The sequence below is a fragment of the Cydia strobilella genome, chromosome 3, assembly GCF_947568885.1.
Source record: "Cydia strobilella chromosome 3, ilCydStro3.1, whole genome shotgun sequence".
NCBI lineage: Eukaryota > Metazoa > Arthropoda > Insecta > Lepidoptera > Tortricidae > Cydia > Cydia strobilella.
Window position 1 is genome coordinate 16,493,079 of NC_086043.1, and position 17,539 is coordinate 16,510,617.

The window sequence follows — 17,539 nt, forward strand, 5'->3', positions numbered from 1 at the left end:
TTTCATAAGAGAAAGCACAATTTCATACAAAACAACGATAATTAAACAAGCAACGAACAAACATGACATGTCACGTACTTATTTGTTTGCCACAACCTCGGTTGTGGCAGCGGTGGAAAAGTGAAACTATGACAAGGACAAACAATAACAGCGCTTTCTCTGCTACTCCTACTGAAAGATACATAAGACTATCCCGTTCGTTCATTTTCCCCCACTCCTCATGACCGATCCAGTTATACTAGATTCATGATAGCTTTATATTGCTTCTGGCAATACTGTACGAATGACTGACAAGAAATCAATTTAATACATTCATTCATTCGAAACAATCTCTTTCTCGGTCTAATCGTTCTATCAATTTTCGTTCATTCTTCATTCGGTTAGTTTAGTGAGTTCATTCAACGCGTAGTGTACGGGTGTACGTTAAATGGATTGAATTCGATATTGTTTTTATTTGCGCAGAAGTGTTTTGAAGAAGGTGACAATGGTGGTTAAAGGTTTCGTTTGTTACCTGCATTAAGTGATGCGTTAAGCGGAACTGAATGTGAAATTTGGGATTTTTTAGTGTAAATTGTGATAGTGATCACCATGCCGGGTCTTATAGGCATTGGTGAATTTATTGAGGAAACTCGTGAGGATTACAATTCGCCGACGACTTCCACATTCGTGTCGCGTATGCCGCAATGTCGGCAAACCATCGGTGCATTGGAAGAGGTAACAGTGTTTTTGTTTGAATAACCGTTCCCTAATAAAGTCGAGATTCTACAGCTAGCATGATAAGGGATTGGTGCGCCTGGCTTGACAGGAAATGCGTTAACTTTGTGATTAGATTTTCCTCAATGAATTACCTTGATCATTTAATAGGGACGTCGAAGGTACTTTAAATGTATTTGCGAAACAAATAAAATGTCCTAGTCATTTACGTTACCAATGTTATGAATCACAACGTAAATTTTATTTACCTAAATACCTACATGTAAATGTTCTGTTAACTTAATGCTTAAAACGCTGTTTGTCTACATAATGACCTAGTCATCAATACTTCCATTACCGGTAATGATGTCAGTAAATATTTACTGAAATAGGAAATATGCAAACATATTTTCATACATTAGGTTGATAGACATAATTATAATATATGATGGATCCAATCCAGGAGCATCTCCAATATACCTATAGGGTTATTGCGCTAGTTTCCGTTCATGCTCTAGTTTTCGTCCACTTGACGGATTAGCATATAATTTATTTCATCTTTAATTTGCTACTTGCGAAATATAATTTTTATGTAGATAAATATATATAAGTCCAAATTTGTGCAGCAATGTAGGTTTATATTCAAATTCAAATTTCGTCAAGTGGAAGAAAACTAGAGCTGGACGAAAACTAGCGCAATGACCCTATATACTTTAAATTTTATATTAAAAGAAAAAATGGAAAAAGTTACACTTCCGGCAGGATTTGAACCCGCAACCTCCGCAACCTACTCCGCAATCTACTTTGTTTTTGTCTTTTCTGATACACTTACAGCAACCAACAGTAGGCAAAGGGCAATTAAGTAGGTATATACAGTGAGTGAGTGAGACATGAGCACCATAAAAGCGTAAAATTAGAACTTTATCGCAGTACCTAGTATACCTACCGATAATTATACAATTGTCGAAACCTATTTGCGCAAAAAACTGGCGTTTCATAAACGCCTGACCTTTTAAGTCTAATAAGCCATAGCTAAATAATCGCTAATTCATCCATCATTTTGACGACTTAACAGTGTATTATCTGATTACATCTTTGTCTAAGTTTATCTGCATGTATAAAACCTCAAGCCATATATCTTATGGGTACTTACTATTTCAACCTAGGAGGATATAAGTGATATAACCAAACGGAGTAGCCATTAATAGGCATTCCCCTCTGGCGAAAATAGTCGGCCAATGGTCATACACAATGTATGGACTGACGTTTATCTGACATGGCTATTTTGACGTTACGTATACATTTGACGTTCCCCTCCCCCGCAAAAATTGGCAGACTTTTTTGTACAGCAAATTACAGACGTGGTGGCTCCGTTTGGTTACATCCCCCTAGATTTCAACAGATTACAAGAACCTACGTACTAAATAAATACAGATAGGTAGATACTAAATAAATATATATTAGGTAGGTAGGTACGAGTAGGTATGTGCAATATGCAAAGGAGCTTGCTTGAGTTGCAATTGCAATTCTACCTTGGTATTAGGTATGCAGAGGTTTTTATCTGAAGTTGCGCTGACAGTACCATTTATAAAAGAACTAAACCAATTCTTAATGCGGTTTGTGTGTAGCTAGCTGTGTTTTTAGTTACGGTTTGTACCTATGACCTCTCCCTATTTAACCCAGCTTCTAACAAATGTCTACTTAACAGAAAAACTAGGTACCTAAGTAGATACTGAGACAAAACTTTCGTGTTGAACGACTGCCACTCGGAAAACCGTTTACAAGTAAATAATAAGTTAGTTAAGTACATACCTACCTATTTGTCGTCACTTTATCTCATGGGATCTGAAAGTGACCATTACGATCAGAAAGCCGGCGCCCGACTTAGTTTGCGGGCCATAATTTGGAAATTTTGGAGACAATCGACCCACTCGTCAAAAATTGTGTAGACCAATACCGATGTTTTGACTATTGAAGGCAACGAAGGGTGTTCCTTCCTAAACCTAATACTTTATCTTTTGGCTCAAGCGTTAGTAATTTAATTCATAATGTGTCTATGCTATGCAATTTTGCAGCTCGCCCAGCGACCCCAGCGTATTGCACTGCTGCGCCCTGAAACGAAAGCTGAGACTGTAGGTACGGTGCATATTTTGACGAAGCAAGCTGAGACTTGAAAGTAATGAGATATAATCTACCTCGTCGCGTTTAACTGCCCCAACTTATAGCTAGTATAACTATATTTACCTAGGTTAGATGCCGAAATACATAAATGGCGTTATCTAAGCCTGACTACACTCGCGACTAACTTGCCCATGTTTCGATTCCTATAGACCAATTCCCCAATGTGTAGATAGACCATTACGAACAATACGTACCTACCTACCTATAATAGAGTGTGATTTCGTGATCATACGTGTGATTAGAGCTGCGTAGTGTGGGCGACGGGACCGCGACCTTGCCATCACGCCCCCACTGCAAAAATATCTGTATCTATACAATCAACAACTAGTACTTCCATCTATCTAGTAACTTATCTATTCGACCAGATTGAGCAGAAACGGAAAGTAAGAAACAATAAACTTTTATGACAAAGGTGCCATACACGCGGTGCTTGATGGCAAGAGCAAGATGTTATACGCCTTTGAATGATTGTTTTAATTATAAGATATAGTTAGTTGCATCTAATCAGGTTTTAGTTACACCTAGGTCGTAATTTTATATGCCCTTTGTTGGCCCTCTTGAAGTATAATCATTTTCGATTGATAGTCTAATGAATGTTACTTACCCTCAACACAAAGTATCCTCAGCTATTTTACTTGTCACGATAAACACAATACATAATATTATACCTATTTACACAAACAGAGCCCAATTGTGCAAGTTCGAAATCTGAGAAAGATACAATTACTCGATGCTTTACGGCCGGCTAACTCTTACGATTGTTATAACTTACTTGTAGGTAATGTTGCATTGTCTGCTAAAAAGTTTGTACGCAACGCAAAGGCGTTGTCTAGTTACTTATTTACCTGTACTTCACCTATAAAAGGTAATGAAGAGCACAAGTTTTCTAAAATATCCACTTTTATACGTATAAAAGTGGATATTTTAGACGTTACGAAACTATAACAACCAACCCTTTCTTTACAAGTTTACAACCTATCATTTATCGTTCATCAATTATAATAAAGTAACATTTGCAGGGTTGTTAGTTGTTAATTACTGTTTAGGGGTAAATGTCACATGTATGTGGTGTATTAAGTACTCAAACGTTACGCTTTACTTTATACTACACGCCTACACATACTCAATTAATACGGGTTATTAAAAATTTAGTATTCTGTAATTAGAGCTTTTTAGGGTTGTGTACCCATAGGGTAAAAACGGGACCCTATTACTAAGACTCCACTGTCCGTCTGTCTGTCTGTCACCAGGCTGTATCTCGTGAACCGTGATAACAAGACAGTTGAAATTTTCACAGATGATGTATTTCTGTTGCCGCTATAACTACAAGTACTAAAAACAGAATAAAATAAATATTTAAGTGGGGCTCTCATACAACAAACGTGATTTTTTTGCCGTTTTTTTGCGTAATGGTACGGAACCCTTCGTGCGCGAGTCCGACTCTCACTTGGCCGGTTTTTACAAATGGATGATAAAGTAATAGGTATTCGTGTAAATAAGAGAGTTGACGAACTGTGACTACATCTTTGGTCCATTAAATGTTCGTCATTATGCGCACTTACATATTATATTAGTAAGGTAGGTAATGTTTGCCACGATGTTAAGAATGTTTTATCCACAACAACAAGCGACAGAAATGGGACTGTCATCCGTAGTGATTCGATTCTTGTCGTTACACTTTAAAAGACTGATACAGTACAGAATACTAAACATTTTCTACATCATTGTTAAACAAGACTATAGGAATAATAAACAATATTTTTAGTTGATAATTGCCGTTCAATGGTATGCCACATTTATATTAAGTACTCAAATGTTACGCTTGCTCTGTAATGTACCCGCCTACTCAATTAGGCAGCAAAAAGGGTGCGGGTGGGGTTATTACTATTTAAAATTAAGCATTCCGTAATACGGGCTTTCCGAACGAATAAATTTAGAACGTAACGCAGAACGGGCCGTTTTATCGAGATAATTATTGTCCCTAATTGTTATATTATCTACTTTCAACACTTCACACTTGCTTAGGCAATGGTTAGGCTAATTATGGAACTTTGACCGTGATGGCAATGGTTTTCCTTTTAACTTAGCTTGTTCAAAAGTCAAACCAAATGCCGTGTTCGTTTTTTAGGGTTCCGTACCTAAAGGGTAAACACGGGACCCTATTACTAAGACTCTGCTGTCCGTCCGTCTGTCTGTCTGGCTGTCTGTCAGTCTGTCCGTCTGTCACCAGGCTATATCTCATGAACCGTGATAGCTAGACAGTTGAAATTTTCACAGATGATGTATTTTTGTTGGCGCTTTAACAACAAATAAATACTAAAAACAGAAGAAAATAAATATTTAAGTGACCCATAGTCTTATACAACAAACGTGATTTTTCGCCGTTTTTAGGGTTACCCAAAGGTTAAAAACGGGACCCTATTTACTAAAACTCCACTGTCCGTCTGTCTGTCACCAGGCTGTATCTCATGAACCACGATAGCTAGGCAGTTGAAATTTTTCACAGATCAATTCATGTATTTCTGTTGCCGCTTTAACAACAAATACTAAAAAGTACGGAACCCTCGGTGGGCGAGTCCGACTCGCACTTGTCCGGTTATTATTTTTTCGTAATGGTACGGAATCCTTCGTGCGCAAGCCCGACTCGCACTTGGCCGATTTTTATAAACTAATTTCGGGTAGTAAACAACACTAAGTTGTTTACTTAGATCTCCGTTGACATTTTACTGGGACGTCAGTCTTTCCGTGGCCACAGCTGGTGCAGTGCAACTCAGCTGAAACGTCGGAATTTAAGATAAAAACAATGAAATTAAATCGCGGTAGACCCGTTCGTATAATATAATTAAATATGTGTTCAAAATAATAGCACTTCCCTTCATGCGGCTCATTTTGTTTCTGATTTTTGTGAAAAATTCTGTTTGCAGATCAGATAGATTTACCCATAGATGTGTGTAACTCATTATTGACTGCATGTACGCGTCGTTTTAATGCCAGCTAGGTCAGAAGGCCATAACAATCAGACGAGACGACCAACTCGAATTAAGTGACGATCGTATAACTAAGTTAGCACTTAAAGATTTGGCTCCATACCAACTACTAAACGGAGCAAACTTTGCAAATTGATACTTTATCTTTGTCGGAGCAGAACTCGCTAAGTGCTCGATAAAAACAAGAAATTAAAGTGTACGTTGATGATAAATAATATTAGGCTGCAATAAGATTCACTTCTAGATTAGACAATAGTTGACTTAAATTTAATATCTATATTTGCGTTGTAGGTAGGCTCTGTTCAGTTTAATGTTTAATGCGAAAGATTTGGAATTACTTTCTGTACAAAAGTTATTTTGCTCATTTATGTACAAACAAATCGTTTTAGTATTAATTAATATCAATTAAGTATCAATATCAATGTATTTTGATAAGTACACAAATATCTGTGTTTTGATAAGTACAATATCGCAGTTGGTAATTTTTTAATGAGATTGTAAACAAATGGCTTTGTATTTTTGTTGAATTTTGGTTGTTTTTATTGCAATATTGATTTGTATGGAAATATTGTGTAAGTACATACTAACAAGCGCGATTAACTACCTAATTGTTTTATTGAACAATAATATACTTAACACTTTATATATGCAATGACACAATAGGTTTACCTTTTAAAAAGTAATGTCAAATTTAATATCCTTAGAGGCTCCAGTTAGCGCATTTTCATTTGGGTACTTAAAAATAAGACAGTTTAAAAATTAATTTCGTTAAAATACTGGTATCATAATATTTTTCTTACTTTCCTCCAACTGTGACCCTTGCATGCTGTAAGTCAAAACCACGATGAGTCACCACATGTGAATGCGCCGGGTCCCGCTCCCGCTGCCAAAGCCGACATAAAAAAGGTGCATACGTTTTTAGGGTTCCGTACCCAAAGGGTAAAAACAATTTTCAATTGGAACAAACTTGCATTTCTTTTGTTTAGTTCGATTTCAAAACAGTATAAATTCAACCATATTTCATTATCATCATTTTTAGGGTTCCGTACCCAAAAGGTAAAAACGGGACCCTATTACTAAGACTTCGCTGTCTGTCCGTCTGTCACCAGGCTGCATCTTATGAACCGTGATAGCTAGACAGTGGAAATTTTCATAGATGATGTATTTCTGTTGCCACTATAACAACAAATACTAAAAACAGAATAAAATAAATATTTAAGTGGGGCTCGCATACAACAAACGTGTTTTTTTTTGCCGTTTTTTTGCGTAATGGTACGGAACCCTTCGTGCGCGACTCCGACTCGCACTTGGCCGGTTTTTTTTGTATTGTGGGCCTTAGGAGCCTTTGTAAGGTAGACGTTCCATTGCTCGGCACTGTCCCGTCCCGTTACATGTCATCTTTAAACTAAGTCATTGTCCTAATGGACGTTGACATTACTTCTAATTGCTATGTTTAGTTGTAACGGACCTTGAACTCCTACGCTGGTTAGCCGAGGCGATACGTTTGTAAACAACGATAACACCCTGCCTATAGCGCGTAACACCTGATGCAGCTGATAAATGAACCGGCATCCGCCGTGAGTCATTGTTCTTACGCGCTTTCGTTACGTGAGCTCTTGTAATGTCCTACTTAACATAATTACTTACATTCATTTAAGGTAAACGGCTAGATTTGAACATACTATACCTACTAATAATAGAGAATTACTTGTATATTATATGTTTTATATTATATCTACACAAATATATATATATACGCTAGTTTCTAGCACGAAGTCGTCCGCTCGGAAAATCCACCGTATACCTATATGTATTTCAACCATTAGACAATGATTTCCGTGGAAAAACTGTCCTCGTTGTTCAGGTAATAAACCACATAGCAAGTAATTTTTAACCGATTTCAATTTCATAGAAGGAGGTTCTGTATTCGGTTGTGGCTATTTTTTTTTTATGTATGTTCACCGATTATTCCGAGACCCGTGGTCCGATTTGAGTATTTCTTTTTTGTTCGAAAGGAGCTACTTCCAAGTTGGTCCCATATTAATCTGGTGCTGTTCTGATGATGGGATCCATGAGGAATTGAGGGAACTCCTCAATTTTTAAAGGCACATGCATGGTAATTTGGTAGTTTTCTTAAGCAACTTGAGCATTTTTTCTCGAAAACCACCAATGATGATGATTGTTTTGATGATAATGATTTCAGCGATTACTCCGGCACCCATGATCCGATTTGAGTTATTCTTTTTCTGTTTGAAAGAAGTTACCTCTCCAAGGTGTTTTCGTAATATTTTTGGTTTTGATCTGATGATGGAATCCGTGAGGAATTGAGGGAACTCCTCAATTTTTAAAGGCACGTGTATGGTAATTTCGGTGTTTTCTAAAGTAACTCAAGCATTTCCTCACCAAAACCGCCAATTTGATGTAGTGCAACTGTAGCCTAACCACGAGTTTGGCACTAAATATTCTTCGTAACTTACTTTGTACACTAATACGCCAGTACGAGCGAGATGCATAAACAGTAAGTTACGCACACGATAGCGAATATATCAATGTCAAACTCGTGGTAAGGCTACTGATAACTTCCCTCGTATGTGTATTATGATTTTTGATGTAGGTAGTGTTGGAAACAACCAAAGAGACTGAGAGGTGAAGGTAGAGGGTATTAGTGTTTGGGGGGTTTGGGTCGGGGACTGAGGGGTTGGGAGTTAAGGGATTGGGGGTTAGGGTTAGGAGTTAAGGGGTCTGGGGTTAGGGGTCGGGGAATGGCGGTTGAAGGGTTGGTGGTTTACGGTCGAGGGGTTCAGTGATCAGGGGTTGATGTGCTGTGAGGTTGAGTGATCGGGGGGTTTGAGGGATTGGGTCAGTGGCGGGGCGGAGAATGGATTTACTGACAGGAATGATTTCCCAGACGGACTCGAGGAAAATTCTGATTATTTAATAAAGTTTTACGAATTTACAGATAAACATGATTATGTTTTTCATTCATGCGTCACGCTCTTAACAATGTCTTAAAACTAAAAATGGAAAAATAAAAACTTTTATAAAAAAAAGATAAACCGACTTCAAAAAGGATGAAACAAAATTTATCCTTTTTAGGGTTCCGTGTTTAAGTATATGCGTTACCAACTGATATGTTTGAAGTCGGTGAACAAGTACTCCAAGTAGTAACAATACCAGTCAAAAATAATCAGCTTTATGTCTATAAATCCCATTACAACTGTACAAATATTATAAATATAAATATATATTATAAATTAATAAGCGACATAAAATAACTCAGTCCCAATCCCACACTTGCGTGTTATGACTGTTTAAGAATTAGTAAGAAATGCTCTTTAAAAAAATACGACGACAAAACGTATTAGATTTACACTAACGTGCCGACAAGCATGGTACGAACTGCGCCAAGAAGGTTCAACCGTGTGTTCTGTTCTGAGGTGTACAGAAAGTTCGTTTATTGTCGTCGTGTAACGCTGCGTCTTACATAGGCGAACACTCGCGAACGCGAAGCGAAGCGACGCGGCACGGCGCGGCCGGCCCAAGGCGTTCGCGTTCGCAACGAGATCGCCCACGTAGGACACTTCTATATAGGTATCAAAGGATTAATTAAGGCGCCGTGCCGCGCCGCTTCGCATTCGCGTGTTGTTCGCCTCCGTAGTACGCTGCGTTAGGTAATCCAACGTACATACTTATATAGCCGCATCTTTATCGAATTGCACCAAAATCACTATGAATATATGGTTTAAAATTTGGCTTGGCACCGACTTCAAACATATCAGTTGGTAACGCATATACTTAAACACGGAACCCTAAAAAGGATAAATTTTATTTCATCCTTTTTGAAGTCGGTTTATCTTTTTTTTATAAAAGTTTTTATATTATAGCTTGTCAGTCCCACAACTAATAGCTAGGTGAGCCACCAGGCCGTAGGCCGTGCCAAAGAATTAGAGATATAGTTTGTCAGAGAGAATCATACTATACTAGCACCCAAAAGAAAAGGATGAGTATAGTTTTTCATTTGTTCTTATTTACTGACAATTTGGTTTGACCAACTATACAAACATGCACACGCTCGGGAAAAATAACCCTTCTTCGGCAGTCGGGTAAAAACATTAACCTGTCGTCTACTAAGCTGTCAAACAAAAGCACCCCTATGTACCTCGGCCGGAGATCTCCTCAGTAATGTGTGCCCCGTATTTGTTACGGACGGAGATCTCCGGCCATTTTAACCCCAGTCGAAAAGCAGTTTTTTAAAATAAAAATAGAGCTGCTTTTCTCATGCGAATTTTCTCGGGTGCAGAAAAAAATCGGTCGTCACAAATCTGGGGTGGCCCACGCGGGTGGGGAGCGGGAGACAAGGGCAACAAACAATTGGCCGGAGATATCCGTTCTCTTACATAGCTTTGCGTCTTTAATATACTAATATGTGCAGGATTTGATGCCAGAACTCCGGCTTGCGCTCGTGTCGTGTCGAATACAGCAACGTGAGTCACGATGAAAAACCTGAACACTACAATAGACTAAGTAATTTATAAACGTCTCGTTATAACTCCGTAAAAACTTCGTCCGTTGGTTAATTATAAAAACAAGCGCAGCAAACGCATAATCAGATTTCTTTACAAATCTGTTAACAAAGCGTTTTGTACCCGTCTCGTCTCGTCTCTAATTCGATGCGCTTCAAACTGCCATTGTATTGTCTTAAGATTTTACGCGCGGATATTTTTTAAGACAACAACATATATGTATTGTTTAGCGAGCCTTTGATGAGTGCCGGTAGTTTTCTAAAATGTCCGTTTGGAATTGTTTTCAACCGTATTCTTCTTTGCCAGATATTTTTATTTTGTAGTTTATAGAACACAGTAGCTTCACGTTAACTACAGTCTGACGTAGTACGAATGCCCGAATAATACCTATTCCTTTTTTTCTGTTGGTTGCATTTTCTACTTATTTTTTCCTGCTTTTTATTAAATTTTGCTCAAATTCAGCCATCGCAAACGCTGGACAAGTAAACAAATAATAGGTGTTTTTATTAATCGTCATTATTATTAGGTATATTCAGAGGGAACCTTTTATTGCCATTTTTTGTCACATGCCAGAACCTACATCACTTTCCACCAGACAGAAGGGTACAAGCCTATTAGTAAGACCCTTATATTAAAGTTTTAATTTGGTTCGAGACAGTCCCTTGATGTTATTTTATTTTTATTACCTATAAAATGTCACTATTTTGTACTTTCAAGCTTATAATTTTACTATGATGTTACAATCTTGGGTAAAATCAATTATTATACCTATCTATAGATCTTTTGATACGTGCCCACGTGTTCAAGATTTTAACTAGCCTTACACAAGAGCACTCAAAGGCATTATTAAATCAAAGTTAAAGTACTTACCTGCGATGTTACTTGAGGTGGCGTGCTCAAGTGCAAGCAACTGTATCACGAGGGAGTATGCACGGTGCAGTTTTGGCATGCATAAAAGCTATTATGCAACCTTATTTTATAAGCAGGTTGGAGGCTTTAGTTTTGTTTTACGTACATATTATATTTATGGCATAATCGTAATTGTCAATTGTTCTGTTCAGTTCCTTTCCTTTTATTTTAAGATAAGTACCTTTTATTTATTTAGTATGAATGAATAATAACAATGAATTGTATAACTGACCACTTTTGAATGTACAATCAGCAATACTGTTAACTTAGCACCTTTGCATACAAACTTGTATGTAGGGGGGTCACTTTTCTCTGCAGCTGACTGTACAAACTTCTTCTTCTTCCATTGTCCCAACTTCATTTGGGGTCGGGACTTCTTGTGCGTCTGCGCCAGCCCGTTCTGTCCTGGGTTGTCAACGATGAGATAGCTTGGTTTCGCAAGTCTCTATTGATAGTGGACCACCAAGAGGCTTGTGGTCTGCCTGCCCCCTGTTTTTTGTTGTACAAACATTACATTCAGTAAAGTACCTACTGACTGACAAGCAAAATGTACTGATCGAGTAGGAGCATACTAATAGTATAATAAAATCACGATAAACAAAACGAAAGTCCCTAAACAAGTTGCAGCAGGTAACTACTTACGTTTTCTTACCAACTTTCTCTTTTAATGTGCGTACATATCCGATCTACGTGATTAACTTACCCTTAATACCACTTTGCAAACCTGTGACCCGTTCAATTTTTGATTCATATAATCATATAAAACAATCAACCTGTTTAAGCCCTCCTTCATGAGGTTCGACTGTAGTTTTTATTTAAAATTAGTCATTAAGATCGTGTTGTTTTGTCATCAAATCAAAATCGGCACAATCTTATACTATCTTCTGAATCCATAATGTATGCAAATTAAAACCTTTTTGAACACCAGAAATAGGTTCATTAATAAACTTAACAGTAGAAATGGAATTTGATTATCCTAGAAGTAGTGACATTGAGACAGGTGAAAGCAGATTCAAACATGTATTAAGTATTATAATGTTAGTAAGTAGTAGGTACGCAAGGATCCTACCTCAATGCCATCTGATGACTAATTTTATAGCAGTTTCGTCTTGCCATTCCTAAACATACGGCAAGAACAGACTTAAAATCTCGAAAGTATGTAGTTTCAAATCTCCGATGCCACATCAGGTTACAAGGTCAACAACTTTCGCCGTCAATGTTTGTGTTTGGATCGGGCACGATCTTCGCAAGTCCCTCCTTTGAGTCAGTGCTTTCTTGTTTTGGTAAACTCGTATGGACAACCTTATTACGGTTCTTTGGTTTACCTCAAAGTCAGTCAGCTGCAGAACTATGCGGGCGTAAGTTCAAAAAGATCTGAAACATTAGATAATTACTTATAAAGAGTATTGTGTTGTAAGTATACTTTGTAGTTATGACCATACGCCATTTTATGCCAAAGCGATATAAAAATAACCCTAATTCCGTTCTACATTCAAACATATACTATATACTCAGCCCTTTGCTCTATGAACTGTTTCGGAACGGAACATATGTGGAGTTGTTGTTCATATTCGTAATTGGGTTGCTTTGAGAGAAACAATATGATGACAGGTAAATGTTACGCATTATAAAACCGGCCAAGTGCGAGTCGGACTCAAGTTCCAAGGGTTCCGTACATTACACAATTTAAATAATGTATTTTTTATGTGAAACGTGAGTGAAATGCCTGTAAAAATCCCGTAGGGGTCCGATTAAAAACTAAGTAATTAAGTCCGACTCACGCTTGACTGCATATTTCTAATAAGTTTTCCTGTGATTAAATAATTTCACGGTTTAGACACTTGTTTTAGTCACTCACAACAGTTTAAATTCGATTTTTCCTGTGATCTATTAAAAAACTATTGTGTGTATTTTTTTTAAATTTTACACCCAGTAGTTTCGAAGATAAAGGGGTGTGGGGAGTGGTCATTTTTTGCCTATTTTCTTGAATAACTTCTAAACCTTTATCCTAAAATTATAAAAAAAATCTATTTGAGATTCTCACATTAAGCTCTTTCATTTGATATGTAACAAGATATTGTTTGAAAAACTTAATTTTTTCCTGTTTTAAAACTCATATGTTTACGTTACATGTCCGTCTTTGGGTCACAAACTTACATATGTATACCAAATTTCAACTTAATTGGTCCAGTAGTTTCAGAGAAAATAGGCTGTGACAGACGGACAGACAGACAGACAAGACAGACAGACGCACGAGTGGTCCTATAAGCGTTCTTAAAACCCTAAAAATAACAAAAGTACTTAGAGATTTCATTCATTCATTGCCTATAAGTATCACAAACAGGAAAAGCAAGTAACCTAATTCCGCGTCCGACCCAATAATAAAACTACATACGCATGTCGTATGTAATAAGTAGCAAATGTGAATAAATCTTGTTAGCAATTGTGTCGCCTCCTTTCGCAAGTGGCTTCGTCATGCGTCGGTGAATGCAACCAAGAAAGCGAATCTGCTTATTATCATTATCTTGTGCATTAACGTTAGCAATTACGTAAGTTCCGGTAAATATACAAGTAATATATTTACAAGCTGGCTGACCCACTTACCACTGGCTTTGTTTTTGTTTTGTGGATTAGGACCGCTCATCTTGTTTTAAAGCATGTGCCCGCTACAAAGAGATTACCTAATTTAATGACCCCTGTGTAGTAGTTTTTTTTTTTTTTTGTAACGTGAGTCGTGGCAATTGCAGAATGGCTCAAATTCGTTCTTATGACGTTGCCATTCGATTGAGGGTGTATTTTACATACTTGACTGACAAATATGTACAATGGATGGTCGTGCCTCTACCCTTATATTTTACCCGCGACTTATATTTTTATAGAGTAAGTTGATGCATTTATTTTATGGTCATGGGCCCTACTGCCGTCAGTACCATTACTATGATTAAAGTTCTTCGATTTACCAGACATTTTATTTCGCCATCAATGGCGACATTGGCGACATTTCTTTCTTCCACGGTAATGTATAGGTATTTATAACTGAAGAAAGAATACTTCCAAGACGTAACTAAAACCTTGAATTTTAATTTACAATATAATGAACATAAACAGCGATCAGCTCGTAGAGGTAGGTTGAAGTTCTAATTGAGATCAAGTGTTCAATTAAACGAATCCACTCGAGCATTCTCCAGTTAAAAAGCAATCGAATTGAGGTCTCGCACTAAAACAGCTTGCACTTTTATTACACTGAACTAAAAACAACCAATAACAGTTCGTTGTAGCTGTGCACATACGTCATTTGCGTTAACACAGTAGTACGCTATCCTAAGTCAAAAATGCCGTATGTCATGATGAAATTGAAATAGAGAAACGACCCTTTGGTTTAGTTAGCATCGTGCGATTTAGTCGTTCGGTCGGTCCATTCGGAGGGGGCTTTGATAAATAGCCAGTTGGGGCGACAGATGTTCGGCTACAGCTGAGGTCGCTTTGGACGCGTGGCCATTGTATAAATGTGATGCAGCGAGAACAATCCCAAAACTTATTTGCGGAAGAAGAGGGTTTCATTGATATAGGCAAGCACAGCGGAATATCACTTTGTTTATTTTGGAGCAGAGCAGCCTATTCTGGGGAAGTAAATTATATGCTTGGAGGTACTTACTTATAGATAGAAAAAAAAAACTTTTTATCCTGTTCCTGGTATCCTGGTTCCTGCACATATACTAGAGCTCTCAAGAAGTGTTTAGACAATGAGGGAGTGAGGCACTCGCATTTAGCTTTAAACCTACAGTGAATTAGGTACATAGGTTATATTGTGGATTCACGTACTGGTTCTTACTTCTCAAGCGAGCATTGTTAGTTGTTAGTCATAATCATATAGGTATTTAAAAAATGACATAATAAAATTGTCAATTGCCTTTTTATTTGACACGTTATCGCATCAAGTTTATAGTTCTTATGAAGCCACAAATCTTCAGGATACACGTTATTTGCCCGTTTTTACCACACGAAGTGGTGCATTTGCAAATGTACTTACGTGACGCTGTCTCGAATCTCTGTCAACCCTTTTGACACCCCAAAATGTTTTAACACCCTAAAGTGGGCAAGAGGGGTTAGACGAGTGGAGGTTTATTTTTGGTCACGAACGCGGACAGTTAATGAAATGCTGTCCATAAATTACCATAAGAAACAAAAAAGGTAACAAAATTAGTATAGAAAACACAAAATAAAAATGTTAGATCCAGCTTGAAGGCACTGATTTAGCACAAAGGCGGATTTTATCCTTTGAAGAGGTTTAGCAACCTTTGTTTCAGCTGTGTTTTTATAAATATAAATTGTCATATATTAAGAAATAAAGAAATATTTCTATCATCTGTATTTAAAAAAAATTTCTAATAATTATTTGTTAAAAATACGTTTTTTTTTGTTTTAGACCTTGGACTTCGACCGAGATGGCCTAGCAAAGCTAAAGAAGGCCATAAAGGCGATACACAATTCTGGAAATGGTATGTATTCGTGTGTTTCTCAGTCAAAAGGCACCCTTTGTTCCTTATCTATAATTGCATCTTTATGCCACTATCGCGTTTTTTAACAACCAGCAACACTGACACGACTTTTTGCCGTAATATGCTTGTCGCTTTATATTTAATGTAAATTCCTTCTTATTTTAATGACAGCTTGCGAACTCCAATGTTCAATTTTCATTTTCCACAAAAGCATTAATGTCAAACATTAAATCTCAAACGGAGTGGACATACGTTCCCTGGCCGTAGTAATACGTTAATTTAGTACGCGAGACGCGTTCCGCTCCAAATATAAGCCAAACTGAATGCCAAGCGAGTTAAGTATGCATCGGACAGTTTAACTATTCCAGTCCTATCTATTCATATTGCTTCCTCCATCCCCTATTTTTAGTCGGAACGAGAGTCGGGAATACAAAACAGTAGATCCATATTTATCTCGTGTTCTTCCGACAATAATGCGGGGGCGGTATTCGATTCGTTTTATGATTGCTTGTTTCATTGCCTCATTGCAAATGTTGTGACAACTTTTTAAGATGTTATAAGAAATTCTAATGGTAAATTTAGCTAGTCGTCTGGGTCTGGCTACTTTCACATGCTAGTAATCATATAGTGAACATGTCAAAGAATTTAAATTACCTTCATGGTATAAAAAAACATGCTTATTCATGTAAAGTTACACATGTAACCTTTTAGTTTTGAGATAATTAAAAAGTAAAATTTCGCTTGAAGGGATGTTTTCCGTTGGCGTTTTAGTATTCGTTGACTTGTTACTCCATATAACGTCCAAAATTGCAAAGCAATCAATATTTAAAATCCTTGTATTAAAGTAAAAGATACGTAATTGGACTAAATCTTGTCAGAAAAGCTGAGTAATCAGGACCAACAATTTTTTTTATACTACATTAGTGGCAAACAAGCATACGGCCCGCCTGATGTTAAGCAGTCTCCGTAGCCTATGTACGCCTGCAACTCCAGAGGAGTTACATGCGCGTTTTGCCGACCCTAACACTCCACACCCTCGTTGAGCTCTGCTATTTAGCCATTTTCTGGTAAATCTATAACTTGGTATTGGAAACATACATTTACCTTGTGTTCCTAATACTTTGTACAAGCCGTTACTGTATTAATTCGTGATTTAGCACTCAATAGTCAATACAGTAGCCCAGAGGCTGAACAGACTACTAAACTAGAATGACCCAAATATCGCAATAGGTAATAGGGCTGTCTGTAATTTACCACCGATATTGAGAAGGGAATTTAAAGCGCTCATAGTCACGCAGTGCTTCTCACTGATTACTTTATTATATTGTATTACGCAACGGTTCAGGTCTCCGCTCCTAATTTGTGTGAGGGGAGATAGGTTAATCCAGCCAGCCTAACTCCTCGAGAAATCTTATCATACCTTTGATGTTTTCGGAGAACAAAACATGATCTCCGAGAGGATCATGTTTTGCCCTGTACGAAGCCATCCGTTGCATTCCAGCGCCAAATATGACGTTGTCTCTTCTGTCTCGTATAACGTCTACTGCGGCTGTACACACTCGTCGAGAGACCCCGAGACAGGCCGAGAACGAGTGTGTACATTCTGCTCCCTTCTCGTCTCGCTCTTCCTTGTCTCGTCTCGCGCTTTTTCGATTGGATCGGAGCGGTGCCGAGACTCTCGGCGAGAGGCTATCGACGAGCGTGTACAGCCGACATTATACTTAGGTATTATCTAAAATATACTTAT

The 17,539-nt window shown here is 37.6% G+C and overlaps 1 protein-coding gene across 2 annotated transcripts in view; it reads left to right on the forward strand.

Moving 5' to 3' along the window:
• Nucleotides 1-413: 413 nt before the first annotated feature.
• Nucleotides 414-17,539, forward strand: part of LOC134755980 (arfGAP with SH3 domain, ANK repeat and PH domain-containing protein) — an 80,023-nt gene continuing 62,897 nt past the window's right edge. Inside the window, exons 1-2 of one of the 2 annotated variants that reach the window (XM_063692716.1) lie at nt 414-714; nt 15,720-15,792. In XM_063692716.1, the coding sequence (XP_063548786.1) occupies nt 589-714; nt 15,720-15,792 (199 nt within the window). In that variant the 5' untranslated portion in view covers nt 414-588. The remainder of the gene's footprint in view (nt 715-15,719; nt 15,793-17,539) is intronic. The other variant, XM_063692717.1, reaches the window with a different exon arrangement.